The sequence below is a fragment of the Panthera leo genome, chromosome E3 (genome assembly GCF_018350215.1).
Source record: "Panthera leo isolate Ple1 chromosome E3, P.leo_Ple1_pat1.1, whole genome shotgun sequence".
Lineage (NCBI taxonomy): Eukaryota > Metazoa > Chordata > Mammalia > Carnivora > Felidae > Panthera > Panthera leo.
The window spans coordinates 3,049,824-3,068,970 of record NC_056694.1 but is presented as its reverse complement, the minus strand read 5'-3'; the positions used below and the strand labels follow the sequence as shown (position 1 = coordinate 3,068,970).

Genomic DNA, 19,147 nt, shown 5'->3' with positions numbered 1-19,147 from the left:
CGACCCTGCCATCTGCTCGGGGTCTGCCTCTCTGGTCAGCAAAGCTTGAGCTCATGAAAGGCAAGAAGGTGTGTGCCTTATTCATGTCATTTCCTCAGCATCAAGCATCATGCTAGATGCTCAGCGTTTTCTGAGTGAAATAGCAGACACGAAATCTCAATTTTTAAAAGGAGGGGTCATATACGCTGGGACAAAAAGGAGGCACACAGACTGTAAAGGCCCAGAGAAATCACAGGGCAGCCCTGCCCACTGCCCCTTCCATTCAGACGTGTGTGGAGCGATGGCCTGGGGGGACTCCAGAACAGCAAAATATGCGAAGTCCTTCCACAATGATGAGAGGTTTACTTTCTTATTCGTCCTTGAGGATTCTTCCAGGCTGGAGTGATATTCAGAATATATACTGATGGACATGCCAACGTGGTGGTAGGGGCACCAGCCATTCAGAACAGAAGCTGGCAGGGGCACAAGGGCTCACCTTCAGTCCAGCAGGTAAAACTTGAGCGATGGGTATGATCCAGCCCATCTTTTTTTTTTTATAATTTTTTAATGTTTATTTATTTTTGAGAGAGAGACAGAGCGCGAGAGGGGGAGGGGCAGAGAGAGAGGGAGACACAGAATCTGAAGCAGGCTCCAGGCTCCAAGTTGTCAGCACAGAGCCCGATGCGGGGCTTGAACTCACGGACCATGAGATGATGATCTGAGCTGAAGTCAGACACCTAACCGACTGAGCCACCCAGGCACCCCACGATCCTGCCCATCTTAATGGGAACACAGTGTCCAAGGAACTAGAGCCTCCTGGATTTCTATCCAGTACATGCTTACTGTCATGATTTTTTAAACACTATAACTAAAATGAACAAAGAAATAAAAGGCTCAGAACACTGCCTACTCATTTTATACTTCTTTATAACAGTAACATTTTTTGCATATTTTTTTTCCCAAGACTATTTTCTCATTGCAGGAGAAGCTTTCCTCCATAGGCTAAAAAAGTGTGAAACCACGTCAACTTTCTGAAATCAACTAATAACCAAAGGTCGAGTCCTGTATATGGTCTTATACCGAGGTCATTTTGACAAGGGTGCTTCCCAAAGTCTCAAAGAATAGAAAGGGAGAAGTCTGAAATTGGAAGCACGTTTGTGCTGGAAACCTTCCCACGTGAGGGCAAACATTTGTGTAATTCCAGCCTGTGTGCATTAATATAGCCACAGAGTGACATCCTGATGGGGGAGTATACTGGAGTGTGCTGTGGTCTTTCCAGGAAAGTGAAGGGAGGGCACAGCGTGGGGCCTACCATGCAGGTGGGATACAGCCCCCAAGTCCATTCCCAGTAAGATGAGCAAACACACAGCTAACCGTGCAGAGCCAGCCGAGTGGGTCGCCAGCACGGCTGCTTTTCCAGCTCTGACGCCGACTGTCAAGTCCATGCTGGGGACCCACGTGGAAGAACAGCCGTACTTTCAGGAGTTCCATCAGTGCTTTGGCACTTGTGGGCTTGTGTCTCAATGCTGCTCCCTAGGAATATCACAAAACCATGATGGCCCACAGACCTCGCAGGTGGTCATTCAGGTGTGGAGCTAGGGTGAACCAGGGAATTCTCAGCTCACGGTTTCCTAATCTATGCAACCACTTAAAGTAACAGTCTTTGGGCCGTGACCTGAAAAAGCCCCACCCCCCCAATACCCCTGGGCAAACAGCAGGTCACACTGAGAATCAGGGGTTACATGTCTCACAGGCCCTATGACATCTCTACCAAATACAGAGCCATACCAGGCTCTGATGGTAGGAACTGACTTTGTGCCAAGGAGGATATGGCTGGAGATCATAAAAGGGGAGAGGGTATAGGCGGAGTAATTACCCGGAAGAACAAAAACTCACAGGTGGAGACTGTTGCTAAGAACTGGCTCATTAGGACATACAGTGTCTACATCTTAATATCTATTTCTGGTTCCTCTTATTTCTGATACAAATTCCATGGGTTTTCACATCTCAGACGCACATGTTCTTGGAAAAGTGGGGAGTCCAGCTCTCTGGATTCAGTAATGGTTTTTAGAGCAGCTGAGTGACATTTTACTTTAACAGACGCTTTACCTGATTTTCTTAAAGCTTAATTTAGTATTCACATGCATCCTGTAAAGATCTCCAGCTTTAATCACCCGCTGTAATTGCCTTCTATGAGAGCTGAAAGAACATCATTTACAGTGATCAGCCATAAAACATTATGACTTAGTTGTAAAGGCAGAACTGAACTGTTATCAGAAGGTGGCTGGTTGTCAGGCTGCAAACAGAAAAGCAGCCACCAGATTAAGAACTTTCAACGTGATTTTAAAAATTGAAAATGATCTGCAATATAAATAATGTCAATAAAGAAAACAGAGACCGTCTCTTTGGGAGAAGACAGACTTGGGTGGAAAGTAAGCCACGTAATTAACTGTGCGGCCTTGCACACATTATCTCTTCCCTTTGTTTCCTTGTGTGTTAAATGGGGATGACAGTGACCTCCTAGGGCTTTTTTAAAAATGGGGGATGAAATCATGTAGAATATCTGCATACTGGACCCAGAGCAGACTTCGGTAAATGACTGCTGCTCCTACTGTTGCAATGGACTGCATTTTTGGGTCCCCTCCAAGCTCTTATGCTGACATCCTAACCCCCCAGTGTGGAGGCAGGAGGTGATGACATCAGGATGTGGGGCCTTTGGGGGGTAATTAGGTCATGAGAATGGAGCCCTCATGAAGGAGATTCGTGCCCTCCTAAAGGGACCCTTTCCACCATGTGAGTATATAGTAGGAACTCGGCATCCCAGAAGAAGGTTCTTCCCAGAACCTGACCAGACTGGCAGTCCCCAGCCTCCGGAGTCGAGAGGAGTAAATGTCTGTTGTCCACAAGCCAACCAGCCTGTGGTGTCCTGCTGCAGCGCCCAAGCTAAGACAACGAGTATCACAGGCTTTCATCACACATTAGGCAACATCCTGTCTTCCTATCCTTCGGGGAAAGCCCGAAATGGATGTTAGCACGGGAGGGAATCGGGCCTGCCCTCCACGACACCCTGCAGTCACTGAGGCTGCTTCCTCTCTCCACGTTCCCTCCAAATCAGAAAACCACATATCTCATTTTTCTGAAGCACGATCCACAAAGACATTTTAGCCCAGCAAGTAGGACAATGTGAGTTTGCAAACCTTGGAAACTCTGAATTAAGACAAAATAAACATGTGTTTCTTAATCAGTGACTTCAGAACACTGGGCCCTTTCATAAAAGGCCAGGGGACAACATGAAGGTAAGAGTGGGATTATTTAGTCCAGGAAAGAGCAAAAGCTGCGACACAAGGGAACTAACCACGGTCACCATCTGTATCCAACTACTGAGTAAACACAGTTTTTCACAGAAAACTCTATTTACAGCTAACAACTGGTTCTGTGGCCTCATCTTGGCTGATAACCATTACTTTGTTTAGGATTTCCCCAGACGAGATGGGTAATGGATGTATGTTAGATTTGATAAAAATGATTGCGAGGAAAATTCAATTTTCCATCCCCCTTGCTTGTGCCCTCTAAAAATTGCTTATCTTTTCATATCAATTATAGCGACAGGGAAAGCAGATGAAGTACTTCAATGAATGTGACATCCGAAGTGATCCAGGCTGGGAAGGTACTTACTGCATGAGTAAGTCACAATGTTGAGTCCCTCTCAATACATGACAAGTTTTGAAATGTTCTGTTTAATTATTAAGAACCTGCAATGAAAGGATGTCAAATTCTCAGTCACCTGAATGCAAGCATGCGGCTGCTTGTTGGCTAAGGTTAAGAAATTAGATCCCAGGGTCAAGGGTAAAATTATTAGGGTTACATCCAGCTGCAGCCTTAGAAGCGCCAGTCAGAAGACTCCTGTGTCGAGATGTCTGGACAAAAGAATTTAAATTGATGTATTTCACAAGGGGACAGGAGGAGGGGTAGTTGTGAAAAACATTAAAGGTGGGCTTTGGGGGAGATTTAAGGTCTGATTACGAAGTCACTACTAGGTGACAGTATGTGCCCTTGGATAATCATCCTATCCTGGAAGAAGCAAGTGAATGCCGACCCTCTGTCTACTGAATGCACCAGCTGGAGCAGCTGTGCTCCACCCCGCCGGCTGTGGCTTGCTCTGGGGGCAGCGTCCGCCAAGGCCGGTCACCAGCAATGGCTGGGAAGATGAGGATGGCCGTGCGTGTCACCAGAGCAGACCACGTCCTGTTCTACGCCCACATAGTGTCTACTGCATCCTGGGTGACAAGTGACAACACACCCTGCTGTTACGAATGCTCCGTCACCGAGTGCTGACTATCTCCTCTCCCACCACACACTTCGGCACACCTGTGCTCACACTCTCACTCACGGCCACCCAAGTGTACCCCTGGCAGCTGCAAAAGGGTGCCAGCCTCCGAGCTGCACGTGCATGAACAGTACACGGAGACTGAATGTTTATGGGGAGTGGTTCTGAGCTCAAAACAGAGCTTCCTTTTGAAAACAAAACCAAGCTCCTCTGAGGTTTGAGTGTGGAGAAGCTCTTAACAGAATGTCCAGTTCAACGGGAAGGCTGCTTCTTGAGCTCTCTATGCCTTCTCCTCTGGCCTGGACACGGGATGGCCACCAAAGCACACCCAGTGTGCAAAATACATGCTGTTCCTTTTTAAAAGGAAAATCTAGGGTGTTGGGGGCTCAGAGAAACTTTGTATTGAGTCCCTAATCCCCTAGTCGCTATTCTTGTGATTTTGGTCGATGACCCCAACCTTTTTTGGGGCCTTGGAGCCCTCAGCTCGGTAATGGTGTTGATCACGGACTCACAGGCTGTTGTGGGATTCAACAGGGAAAATGTCCGTGAAACACCTACCTGCAGCTCAAGGCTCATCAGGGCCCTGCTTCTGCCTCTCCCTTGGGGAATCACTTAACAGCACACTTATTTATAAATTAGCATCAGAGCTGCATATAGCTCAGAACAGTTTCTGCTCCTACATCACCTAGAAGAATTTTGCCAAACTGGGTTGTTCCACAGCTAACGTTAACATCTAACGCTTTTTAACACACATTTGAAGGACTACAGAGAAGGGAATTTCACGTGTATTTTAATTTTGGATATGTTAGTGTATTTTAATAAAGTAGAAGTCTGCGGCCTCTTTTATATGTATCCGAAGGAATCTAGGCATTTGATAGAGCAGGTCTAAGGATTTGATGCACGTTATCACCCATTTGAAAAAAAGACATCAACAAGCTTTAATTTTTAGTAGCCAGAAATCTGACCTCATTCCTTTTTCATCTTGAACCTGTACTTTCATTCTATACCTCCCACAGAATTTTATCCTAATTTATTACATTTAACGATTCCAAGTATTTTATTGATCACCCTATCATAGCCTCTGACAAAATATGCATATAAATTAAAATTTCCCAGCAACCATATGGCTCTGGGGTTAAAAAAAAAAAAAAGTTCTCTTGGATTGAGTTACTGTTACAATTGTTATTTGTACTCAATTAATCAAAAGTATAACCGATTTTGATGAATATTATACATAAAAAAAAAAATCACTGAAAATGCCTCTCTCCCAGAAATGGATAGCCGTGTACCCTCACTCTAATCCTACTTCTTTTCCGTATATATAACTCCTGTGAAACTATGCTCGTAGAAAAGCAGACGACAGTGGAAGGAATTTTGTTACCTGGGTTTCTCTCAGTTCTTTTAGCCCCTTCTGAACTCCACATGGTCATTTATTAGTTGGGATAGATCGTTTTTTGTTCCAGTAGCAAATAAAGCGTGGAATCACAGTGCTTGGCACACAGAGGTGCGTTCCCCGCTCCCTAAGGCGTCATTCCACTGGGGGCTCTCTCGGGCTGTACTTCCAGTATCTGGACAGCTTCCAGCCTGGGCTCCACCATCTCCAAAAGTGGCCTGGCCACAGGGAAGGGAGAGCGTGAAGGTCACTTGCTGCCTCTTAAATCCCTGGCCTGGAAGCGATGTGCTTCATTCCACTCACATTTCATTGACTAGTGTTAGGCGAATCGCCCCCAAACCACAAAGAGGCCAGAAATGTCTTCCTGTCCTACAAGCAGAGGCTGCACTGATATCAGCAATCTTCAAAAATTATTTGTCATAAAAAGTCAACTGACACTGCGTTTTGGTCCTGCCTCATTTTGCAGACAGCAAGGCACCGAAGCACCTAATTTATACAATGACTTATTAGAGTCCTTCACTTTCTCAATCTCGATACTGACATTTAGGATTACCCCTTTGTTTGGCACCTGGACACTCACACCCTCACTTAATGCCTGTGTTAAAGAATCGGGATGAGTGTGATTTGTGCCCAGTAAGAGAGGCAACCGTGGAAGGAAGAGAGCTCCCTGAAACTCAGGCATGCTCAGGCAGATCTGGCTTCAGGAAGAGTATATGAAAGCACCTGGAAATAGATTCCGCAAAGATTATGCGTGCCTGCTTACCCCCTTGGAAATGTGTGTGTGTGTGCCCTGAGAGGTCCGCATAGGCTGCTTTGGGAGACTAAGGATACTTGGTTACCCTGAATACATTGAAAAGTCGAGGGCAAGTTACAATTTATGGTTTAAACTGACTCTCTCAGACTTGCCAATGGTGAGATCAGGCTGCAATCAGCCATAAAGGGGAAAGAAAGGCAGCATGGGAAGAGAAGACGGATGAGAGCAGGTAGGTAATGGAAATAACCCAGTTTTGTCTCATCTGCCGGGCCTCACTGGTCTTTTTTGTTGTTGTTGTTGTTTGTTTTGTTTTGTTTTAAACTAAGTCTGGTTGAGAATCACCAGGTGAACTTGATTCTAAGCCTGTCACTAACCCATATAAACATATGCCTGGGGTTGAGAAACAAAACAGAACTAGCTTTTTTTTTTTTTTTTTTTTTTTAAGTAAGGGCTTGAACACAGGGCTTGAACTCATGACCCTGAGATCACAACCTGAGCTGGAATCAAGAGTTGGATGCTCAATTGACTGAGCCACCCAGGCGCCCCTAATCTATGTTTTTAAAGCAAAGCCATAAGAAGAAAACTAACCTTTGATAATGCCAGGTGTGTTGGTGGGACGGCCCCACAGCATACACTGTAATTAATGCACATTCTCTCAAGGGGAGAACCAAAAATGTGCATTTTCAAGGAGGTAGACAGGATGCCCTCATGTATCTGTCTGCTCTCAGAACTTGCCAATGGGCTGTGGTTTCACCTTCGCCCAGATAGACGTATTTGTGTCGAGTGGACCCTGGAACAACATGGGGGTTGGGTTGCTGACACCCCGCACAGTTGAAAATCTGTGTTTAACTTTGACTCCCCCAAACTTAACTCCTAACAGCCTACTGTTGCCAATAACATAACACTCGATTAACATAAAATTTTGTAGGTTTTATGTATTACATGCTATATTCTTATAATAAAATAAGCTAGAGAAAAAACATCATTAAGAAAATCATAAGGAAGAGAAAATACATTTACAGAGCCATACTGTGTTTATCGGGAAAAAAACGTGCATGTAAGTGGACCCATGCAGTTCAAACTCGTGTTCTTCAAGGACCAGCTATATTTGGTTTTAACTAAACTAACTGTCACAGAATAGATAACCAGACACAAGCGTTCCTGGCAAGAGGCACAGATTGGAGTCACTCCACAGGCAGCACAGAAGAGGACGACGAACAGTGGCTCTGCATCGGCAATGATACTGGATACATAGTCCTCCTTAAACAGAGGTTGCAAGAATTTGTCCAAAAAACTAAACAGCAGGAAGACGACGTAAAATATGGATTTCCACTCAAGAAGTGTCTATTGTGCCATGAGACATGAACTAAAGATGGAATGAATCTAAAAATTAATGAAGGGGAACCTCACTGAAGTCGGCTCGGGGGCTAGAACAGGAGGCTGGAGTGACATCACTCGATGTCTCTCACAGGAAGAAATGTCTATTACAGACCCAAGAGAAGAACAATCAACAGGAAAGAAACCTCAACTACAGGGCCCGGCAGGCCAAGATAATGCAATGCATGCCCTAAAGAAAATCAACCACCCTGAAACTCAGCCAACCAGGGACTGTCACCACCATGAATCCTTGTCTTTCCCCAATGGATGTTTGTTCAATCCCCGCCCCCGCCACATACAACTTCCTCCTTCTTCTCCATAAAACAACGTTCCTCTCCTTTGTTTCTTGGATTTGCCTATCGTTTTGCCATGGTTTGCTTGTCCTGAATTGCAATGTTCTGTTATTCCTGAATAAACTCACTTCTACTGGTAAAATAACTACTTTTCTTATTTTTTAAGATTAATAAGATGTTCAAGATTAGCAAGACACTAAAGATACCACTTATCTCTTTTGTATCTCTTATGCTTATAATCTATAAACAACTGAGTGTGCATATGTTAGGGTGAAGGCTCAAGGCTTATTTCCTGATGGAGTGCCTACAAACAGGCTTTAGAGACCACAGCCTACACTCAGTTCTTCTCACGCCCAGCCCCAGGATCCCCGGGCCAGAGCACGTCTCATTACACACCCTACTTAGAAGGTTCAATCCGTCCTAAATGATTAACTCATCACTCTACCATAAAGCACACGACACTTGCTATATGTGTTTCTCAAAGTTCTGGCAGTAAAGGTCCATACAATATGTAAAGCTGTAGCATGATTCTAAATTGATCATTTGTGGGAGGGCCACAGTCTCTAGACAGGTTTCCAGTAATATTTCAAACTGCTACTATTGCTTTGGGATTCCAACCCACGTCAGAGTACACTTGACAGGCTTATGCCTTGCCCCCTCTCTCCCTGAAATTTTAAGGCACAAAGAAAACAAGAGAGAATCTTATCTGGGCACACAAAAGTCAGGTTTTACTGGGCAGTTCTCTCAGACGACTGTTTGACTGTTCCTGGACATTATTCTCAGGAATCCGGTCTCAACTACTAAGTGTATATGAGGTCTGCAGTCAAATTAGCATTATAGAGGACAAAAGAATGTTAAGTGGTCTTCAGAATGAAAAGCAACGGTTTGTCAGCCCGAAGGAGGATCAGCTAAAATGATATGCTAGCTAAGGACTTTGTTTGAAGAGCAGGCATTGAAATGAAAGACGTGAAAACACAGGAAGGAGGCAGGCGGCCGTGTCTCTCTCCCCCTAAGCCTCCTCCCCAGCAGAGACTCTCATTACGCCTGGCGTCCTGCGCATCGGGTCAGAAGTGATGATGTGTCGAGGTGTGCAGGCGGCCGTCACACAATGATGGATTGATCATCGTGCGGAATTCCTCTCATCTCCTGACTCTACCCTTTTCTCTGATTTTAAGGAGAGCTCTTATTCACATATTCATTCAGTTCGGAAGATCTGATCCACAAAAGTTAACTCAATGTAAAATCTTCAAAGCAAAAACCAAAAGCAGGTCGACAGGTTTATAAAAGCTTGCCTGGGTCTGACCTCAGAATAGAAACGTCTACTCTCGGGTGAGTTCAGCCCATTCTTTTTCTGGCGTGCACCTGAACCGCGGGAGCCAGCGATGAAAAATTCATGCAGGGCGCTTCAACGGTCCCACCTATGTCCTTGACATCTGCTGGCTTCACGTCACATCACAACTTCAAAGCAAATCCACCCCTGAGATGGCAGCAAGCTTTCACGGGGGAGGAGAACGGAGAGTTCAGAGATGGCCTCTCCTTCAGGACAGGAGGTATCTGTGCAGCACATGCTGCAATTTATCTTCTTGGCCAGACAAAAGGGGGAGAAACGTGAAGAGATGAGAACCCCAGCCACTAACCATGCACCAACAGCAGGCGGCACCATTATGGGACTGCATTTCCCCTCTAATTGTCATGCTTTTGTAAACATTTATTTATTTCTATTTAAATCCTCTTTATCTTTTGCTTCCCATACGCTTCCAGTGTAGGTAAAGCGTTTGGCAACCGAAACGGTGGTGAGGTTTTGAACTCTCAAGTCCACAGTTGTTGGGGAAGATACATCATTCTCCCTGGGGGGCTGGCTGTTAGGGCATCGCTCATTTAGATGTTTGGAGGCAAGGCCGGCCCCCCTGTGCTCTCCCACCTGACACTGGGCTGTCCTGCAGGAGGAACAGCTTATTCTTACGATAGGACACGAGAGGTGGGGCCGCCGGGCACTCTCCAATTTCAAATCAGTTACAGTACAAGGCACCAGGAACTTAATCTCCAGTTACCCCTACCAACCTCAGTCGTATTCACTACAGAAACATTCTTTATTTTACTCCCCTGATGTCGAAGAAAAATTTATCTTCGTTAAATGATAATTGGCTGTAGCATCTTTGGATTCTTCAGAAATGCTGGCTGGCAAGTTTTGAAAAAAAAATTTCATCAATCTTGTTTGGTGTTTTTACAAAGCCTCCATCAGAAAAAAAAAAAAAAAAAGAAACAAAAGATGTGTAAGTGTGCTGAGGACACCTCATCCCCAAGCAGCCCCCCCGGTGCTGCAGGGAGTCCTGAACTATAGGTTCTGCCACTGTTCCGGAAGGAAGCAACATGTAAACACACAGTTCTGGGGTTTCTGCAGATTTATCAATTTCCTGATCTTTAGAGGTTTCAAAATAGGATTTTTAGTGAGAAAGCGCATAATTGAGTGCCATTTAACTTTCAGCTAAATCCAATATGTCAACAGAATGTTATCCTAAGAATCAAAATAAGGCCGGTTCCTCAACCTTCTCATTCTTCACATTTTACTTGGACCCAATAAAAAGCAAAGACTATATAAGGAAACAGTAGGCAGCTTTTCTCCTGAGATTTAAAACAAGTCCGTCCGTATCACCAACCTCTTTATAACCCACCTTCTACACATTTTACCTGGTGCCAATGAAAAGATAAAAATACACAAGGAGCAAAATGCAAGGCAGTTAATTATAATATTTATGAGCTACTCCCAATACACTTCTGGGTTGGAGTAGAAACTGGAATTACTGAAAAAGCATTTACATATCCCAATTACCTAACGCTACGGTATCCATTAATATGGCAACTTGCAAAATCACTGTATTAGTTTTGTTTCCTACTGGCCTTTCTACAATAGGCAATGCAGAACACCATGGGTTCAGACTATTTCATAACTCTCTGATGTTAGCATTACATTAACCAGAACATTTGTGGAATTTTTTTCTCTCTTCCAACGGACTGAGGCCAATTTCCTTGTTTCTAACCTAGAGTTTTACCAGTTTGACCAATTATTATCCTGGTAGGTATATCACAATTGAGTGATAAATCTATTTTCTAAATAGAAGAAATGGCTGTAATTGTAAAACTTGGAAATCACTAAAGCAATCAATCTATTTAAAGATGTGATTTCCATCTGTTGTTATCGATACTGAAAAAAATTCTTGAGAAGTCATATTTATTTCCACTCTGGTCCTTTAAATATCAGTACCGCCTGGCCTATATTTTGTGAACACCACACCTAGTCGATGCACATAACTCTCCAAAGCCTTAAAAAGGCCATGGGGACAGCCCAGTCTGTGCCCAGTCTATAATCTGGAGATCAGGTTTCAATTCCCAGGAACGAAGGGGCTGATGGCAGGATAATGGCCACTTGGGGGCACTTACCAGGAACGTGAGGGGACGTAGAAGCCGACCAGGTAACCCCGGGGTCTCCTACCCCATGTTTGCCACAGACATTCCCTCGGCCAGCCCTACTTGGCTTCGTGCAATCGTATCCCTTGGGGAGCACAAGCAGCAAACGCTATGATCCCAACCCATGAATGAAAGGAAACTTTTCAAACCCGAGGGGGAAGCCACTGCTCAGAGACGTTTCTCAAAAAGGTGACGTCTGCTACCATACAGACAAAATCACTTACTTCACTCTTGTCTGATGTGATCATGGAATTCTGAAGTCTACAACTATTTCCCACCTGTATTTTCTCAACACAAAATCACCTCATTTCATCCCATGAAGCTTCATGCTGCAAACGCCTGGCGACGGGCCCCGTGAGACGCATGCTTTAATCTTTTAGGTCAGAGTTTTTGCTTCTGGTCATTTTCCCCTTCTCCAGCAATCAACTCTGGGAGAATTCCTAGAGACCTCTTCAAAGTCCAAATGTTTAAACTAAGTTTCCTCAGACTAACATTTCTGTAAATAAACTGCAGGTGTAACGGTAATTGTGCGTGTTCTCTTCACAATTCCGTTAAATCAGGTAGAAAAAATGGTCAGCTCATTATGATTAAGAAACACTGCTAATTTGAACACAATATTTATGTTTTCTCAAGGATTTTATTATTAAATTAACATAACCTGTGCCTAATCTAGTCTCAAATAAGGTTCATTGATGGAATTCCTTATAAACCAAGATTTGTTGTTAAAAACAATACGCGTTAAAAACGATTTTTGAAACCCCCAAAACGAATAAGATCTCGCAGTGGGCATCACCTGTTGTGTTCACGTTTTACGCGTACAGCTTCAAAGAAAGCAACTATTGACAGTGGATCAATATTGAACCATGGCCACCATCCTAGAGACAGAAGATTGATTGCAAAGGGCCCGTGAGACATGTATTAATTAAATCAAGACTTTATTGCTTTCAGAATTATCATGTGGCGTCTCAAAACTCACCTGCTACGCTCAGGTGAACGAGCGGGCTGGTCTTGCTGTCTCCGTTGCGTTCGTTGACGGCCTGCGCGTAGTAAACCCTGGCATCACCCGATGTCGCTGCAAGGATCACCAGTTGATTTTCCAGTGTGATGGCTCTGTGTCAGACAAGAGACAGCGTCAGAGCCACTCCACAGCGCTTCTTGTTCCTAAGGCAAATTAGTTTATCAGGCCAACGAGAGAGGCGTGGCCAGGGCTTTAAAAAGATCTCGAAGGACAAAAACACACAGGCCGAGCTGAGGCACATGGCGGTGGCTGAGCCTCCTCTGGCCTCGTCCACACTCCTGTAGGGAGGCTTTGAGCCCTCTGCTTCCCTACTGACCCTCGGTTTTGAGGCACTCACATATCCAGGGTTAGTTAAAAACTCAGAGCTTCCCCTGGGAACTTGTAACAAGTTCAAGAAATCCCAGAAGGGCTGGTCTTTTTCTTTCAGGCAGGGCCGTGAGATCACACCATGGCCACAAACTATAAATACACTCTCAGATGGAAGGCGGAACCGGCCAAAACCTAGACCGGGGGGCAAATGAATTTGCTGCGGTTTTCTCCGCCTCTCAAGGAACCTCATTAGAGTTTCTGTACCTCTATTTCTCAACTGGCGGGTAGAAGAAAAGTCGCCAGTGGGCATGGTGCTGGCCCTTTCAACTGGATTCTCTCATAACTGCTGATGCCAGGCCTGCTCGTCCTTCACCCCAGCCATCTCCCCGCCCCACCCATTTCACAGTCTGACCCCTCCTCACGGAGACTTCCCGTAGAGCCCAATTCTGCTGCAGGAAAGAACCTGGGAGACACATTTGACCAGCCACCCTCTCTTCAGAAATGAGAAAACTGAGGAACAGGGAGGTTAACTTATTCGTTCAAGGTAACCTAGCAAGGTAACAATACCAGAGGGAGAACACGATCTTCCCACGTATGAACAGATGCTCTGCCAACCAGATCACACCCAGACTCATCAGGTTATTCAAAAGAAGAGGACGAAGAACAACAAAGACACAACTTCCGTAAATCCAAGCAGCTTTTAATTAAAATAAGCTGTCCTGGTATCCTCTGCTCTTGCTAGCATTTGTAGATTTTGCTACAAAACACAAAATACAAAGGGAGGCCTCCCACTGAGAGTAAGACACCTTCTGAGCACCAAAGGGCTCTTAGTTCCCAATGCTGGGAGCACCTTGGGACCTGAAGTGAATCCCACGGCTGCACACAAGTTGTCATTCTACAGGAAATACGTTTATTTGTTTATTTTATTTTGATTAATTAATCCATTTATTTTAGAGAGACACAGAGAGGGCAAGCGAGCAAGCACGCAAACAGCGGCAAGAGGCAGAGGAGGCCCTACGCTCAACGTGAAGCTCAACTTGGGGCTCGATCCCACGACCCTGGGATCATGACCTGAGCCCAAATCAAGAGCCGGACGCTCAACCACCTGGGCCACCCAGGCGCCCCTATTTGTTCATTTTAATCCTAGGCAGTCGTAGCCCTTCCAAATCCAGATCAGGTCTCCATTCCGGTAACAGAAAAAACACAGAAACTGGGTGATCTGTCACGGGGAATTTTACTATAATAATAATTTTTTCCTTCCTGCTACCTTCTGGAAAGCTTTTTCAAAAACTCTCAACTTTTATACATTATACAAGATTATCTTGAGAAGTTAACTGCTTATTCAGGGTTCCCATACGATATATTGCAGCTTGAGGTCTCTAAGACTAACTCACCTCTTTCTCACAAAAATTTCCCTATTAACAAGTTTTCAATTTTTATTCCCATAAAAATACCTCAAAGAAGCTTTACTATAATTATTTATGACTCCTTTATAGATTCCTTTATAGAACCACAGAAATTGTTCCATTTTATTTTAGTGCACGTCACACCAGCACCTAAAATTAAACATGAATATTTATTACACCTGAAGTTACACCTTAATAGTATAACTTTAAAAACTGAGTATGTCATAACTTTTTTCCTTAACATCTGATTTTTGCCATAGTAATTTCAAATATGCCTATGATTTCTCAGAATTATTCTGCAAAAATGCCTATTAATTCTCTATATTATATATGACATTGTCTCAAGGCTATTAAAAATAAAAAAGTACATAAAGAACAAAAATATTAAAGTTTACATCTATGATAATTTGTATCTTTAAGCCCATTTTTTCTTCTAGTTTTTAATTTCTAGACCATTTTAAGTCAAAACTTATGAGGAAAAACTTGTCTATGCCAAAAAAGACACCGCAAAAATGCCAAAGCTTTGGAGAACATTAGATTAATGAGTACTTTATTCTTTCTTCCTCTCCAACTCTTTCTGAACAGAGCATGTCTAACGAAGAAACTGATTTTTTTAATGAAAATTAAACTATCTAAAGACAGTTATCTTAATTTCAGATAATTCAGATAATTGTTATAATGGTGGCGAAAAGAGAAAATTTAAAAATTTTTTTTAAATGTTTATTTTTGAGAGAGAGACAGTGTGAGTGGGGGAGCGGCAAAAGAGACACGGGGACACAGAATCCGAAGCAGGCTCCAGGCTCCGAGCTGTCAGCACAGAGCCCGACGCGGGGCCCAAACCCATGAACCGTGAGATCATGACCTGGGCCGAAGTCAGACGCTTAAACGACTGAGCCACCCAGGCGCCTCTGAAAAGAGCAATTCTTAAGGACAGTGGAGCAGGTAGCACACGTTCATTCTTCTTCCCCAACAGACCTTGATTCTGCTGAGCCCACACCTTGTGTGGGGCACCACACATGCAGGCAAATCGGCCCATTCGCAGCACCAGGCGTGTCTCTTGGTCATCGGAGGCCAGTACGGGTACCGGTGCCACGCTCAAGACCGTCAGGGGCTGGTCCGGGACCCGAGTTGCCCAGCGGCTGAAGGAGGCGGAGCTTGCTTGGCGGGGAGCTCTCGCCCCTCCTGGAGGCCAGGAGGAAATGTGCTGTCCTGAGCTGCAGGCAGCCACCGTGGCAATGCAGAGGAAAGGCGGTGCGTAGATAAGAGCAGGAGGAGGGACAGAACTTTGAGAGTCAGAGCAAATTGGTCAACAACCCGAAGGCAATGATGAGGAAGTATGCTAAGTGATCCTTCAACAGGACTCTTACATGTGTCCGTGAAATATTCTGGGAAAACGTCTGGTTACTGAGGTGGGGGCTGACTTCCACCACTGATTCCACATCTCCAGCATTTTACACTAGCAAAGTGGTTTGCAGAATTGACCCCAACTAGTCTAAGCCGATCATCGTAATCCGACCCCTCTTGCCAGTGACTGACAAAGGAGACCGGGCTTGAACCAGGTGGCTTTGGCATGTATGTGGTGACCGTCCCTGCTCTGGGGCAGCTGCCTCTAGGCCCCTCTCACCAGGTGGAAGGACAGGGTTTCCAGGGCTGGGCACCAGGGCTTTTCTCCCGCCACTAGATGCGAGCAAGGAAGCGTGTTGTCCGGATGTTCACAGCGGCAATGGGGTGACCACGAAGACAGCCACCTTAGTGTGACGCTTATGACGTCGGCAGCAGGAGAGAGAAAAAAGAAAGAACTGGGGTCTTGCACCTTGCCCGCTGCCCCAGTCAATGAACCACATCCCGCAGCCCATCCCGTCTCTGGGCTTGCTATTTCGGGGAATGAGGTACTTCGTTCATGTCCGAACTTGTGTAAGTTGGGGTTTCTGTTACCAGAAGTCACATGAATCCAGAGACAGCATATACAGTAGCGTCCCTTTAGAGTTCAAAAAGAGAAGAAGGCATTCTCGGTGCACAAAATGTTAATAGTTCCTGTTGAGTGGTACGATTATAACTTATTTTCTTTCGACTTCTGTGTTTTAAAATATTTTTCCAATTTTTCCAGGATAAATCACTTTTGTTACAGAAGAACAGCTTTCAAAATGAACGCGAGGGCACGCACTGAATACTTTGCCCATAATACGGACTACGTGGCTTTTTTATCACATAATTCCGAAGTACTAATTTAAAACTTACATTGACTCTGCAGGAAAATTATAGTATTAAGCCAGAGAGATTCTTCCTTTATTTTAACTTTATTAAAATAAACGTATGTATGGTTTTACATAAAACGATTTCCTTAGTCTTCCCCATTTTAATTCTACATTTCAAAATGAAATCTTGTAATTCTAATTCTTTGGGATAGTGATAAAGATAGGAATACACTAACTTAAAAACGTAATCCAGTATGGGTAAAATGCACCACAGCTTGGGAAACCAGAGTGTCAGACTCATGAAGGACAAGTTAAAGGGTCACCTGCTACTGACTATAAGCACAGGGAGTTTTCAGAGAGAAACCTATCAGCTGTCCTTCGTCGTGGGGCTGCCCTAAGGAGGAGATGCTGTGATTCACAAGAGAGCTCATTTTAAAGGGAACGTTCCAAGTGCCTTTGACTCTGCACTTGATTCTCCCAATACTTTCTTGAGGCAGTAAGCAAAATAAGAATTCTCTATTTCGGGAAAGTTAAAACCTCAGAGAGTTCCTTGGGGTCTCTGACCGCCAGCACTGATCAGAATCCCCTGTGAGGGAAAAACGCCCCTGGGCGCCTAGACCCAAGGGCTTATGCATGTGATGTGTGGGGTGGGGGTGGGGAGCCAACCAGGGGGCACAGCTACAAGTGAGTTTCCCGCCACACCTGCCAACGTCCGAGGACGTCACATTCTGGACGCCATAAAGAACACCTGCTTTCCAACCTGTGGCACAGATACATTAATTACAGAAGTGCCCTTGGCGGTGGAAGAAAACAGCCCAGCATGCACCTCACCTTGGAGCTGCAGGAATGGAAGGGCAGATGTTCGCACGGACTGCCACAGGAAGAGACGTAAGTAACTGTGTCCACTGTTCAGTCAGCCTGGAGTCCCCAGGCCTAACTCGGAGTGGAGGAGATACGAAGCTGAACCAAGTGCACACTGCCCATATCCCAAGGAGCTCAGATTCAGTGTTCCTTTTTAAAATTTAACTTAATTAAAAAATGTTTATGTAGTTTTGAGAGAGAGCAAGCAGGGGAGGGGTGGAGAGAGAGAGGGAGACAGAGAATCCCAAGCAGGCTCTGCACTGTCAGCACAGAGCTGGATGCGGGGCTTGAACTCACGAACCACGAGGTCGTGACCTGAGCCGAAATTAGGACTCAGACGCTTACTGGACTGAGCCCCCTAGATTCAGTGTTTTTACAAACTACAGGAAGTAATAGGAAACACTTTATTAACTTTCCCCTAAGAGTGGCTGTGGGCCCAAAGTGGCAGTCCCGGGGGACATCCAAAAAAATCTCCATGATGTGCCTCAAAACTTTCAATGCAACCCATCCTTGGGCTTTCAAAAAAAGATAAACGGTCTTCGATTATCAGTAAGTTTTTTGATCCTTGACACCGTTCACACAAACTGGATGGTAATACATACATTGATTTATACATTATGATAAAAATTCAGTGAAGGGTTCAGTAAAATAAGAACTGTGCCCATAAAACATAAAAGTATAACTTGGGTTTGTGGTTTTACTATCACAAATGGTAAGGCAGCATTTGATTAAGTTTGTATTGATATTCAAGTACATTTTTTTAAAAACTTTAGAGCACAAGAAAATGAAGGACATTATTTTTAGGTCCTTAAAAACACAAACATCTAAAATGTTCTCCATGTTAATTAAACAATTAAGTTTTGAATGGAAAGGTTTAAGGCTTATTGTTCTGAGTATAGCCTGCATCTCAAGCCTTACAGCCTCACAGCTACTCCAAGGCAGACAACTTCAAAATTAATGTACTCCCATTACTGGTATAGTTATAAGACCTAAGATTGCTTTCGAGTAGTTTTGGCAATAATGAGTCTCTGGATATTCAATAAACGTTAAGGCACCGGAACATCATGTGTATTTAGCCACAAAGTAAACACGTGCTGCTGACCGTTTGCGGTGGGTGCAGGAAGAACATTTTGAAAGCAAGTGAAGAATGTGGGAGGCCTGTTTCTTAGAATTTCAAACCAACAGAAAGGACGAGGTGAGCTGAGAAGACAAGAATACTCAGGATAGATGGCGGGAAACACCGGGTACTTGGGATGGCAATTCAGCACCATTGTACCGGGAACACAGCCATCAAATGTGAGAGGGGTGGCTGTCCGGTAACACACACACTGTCCTTCTGTGGTAGGAGAAAGACCACGAGAGATGGAAGAAAGAGACAGGGAGGGGTTGGGCCAACTTTCCACCAGCTTAGTTACCACTGTGGTCCACGCCTTGCCAAACATTTCAATTTAGTCCACAGAGGGACTCTTTTCTATAGCATGTACAGGTAGTTTCATAAGGGCAAGTATATGGGGAAATAGAGGTAAATTTATAGAGGTAAAGTCTTCAACGTAATTCTTCTATTCTATATGAAGTGTCCACTCTTAATTACAGATACAAGTGGGAGTACATTACGGGATAGGATGTCTGAGATGATTACCACCTTAGAACTGTTTGGATGTGAGGTATATTCAACACTCACATGTTCTGCCTTATGCACACTTGTCCCCCAGTATTTAAGCACAGAGCCTGACTGAAAGGATGTAATCAACATATACATGTTGAATGAAT

At 44.4% G+C, this 19,147-nt stretch overlaps 1 protein-coding gene across 1 annotated transcript in view; it reads right to left on the bottom strand.

The window, feature by feature from the left end:
- The window catches only part of SDK1 (sidekick cell adhesion molecule 1), a 531,480-nt gene that overhangs the window by 337,899 nt on the left and 174,434 nt on the right, over nucleotides 1–19,147 (bottom strand). The window contains exon 5 of the mRNA XM_042922245.1: nucleotides 12,565–12,698. Within this exon, the coding sequence (XP_042778179.1) occupies nucleotides 12,565–12,698 (134 nt within the window). The remainder of the gene's footprint in view (nucleotides 1–12,564; nucleotides 12,699–19,147) is intronic.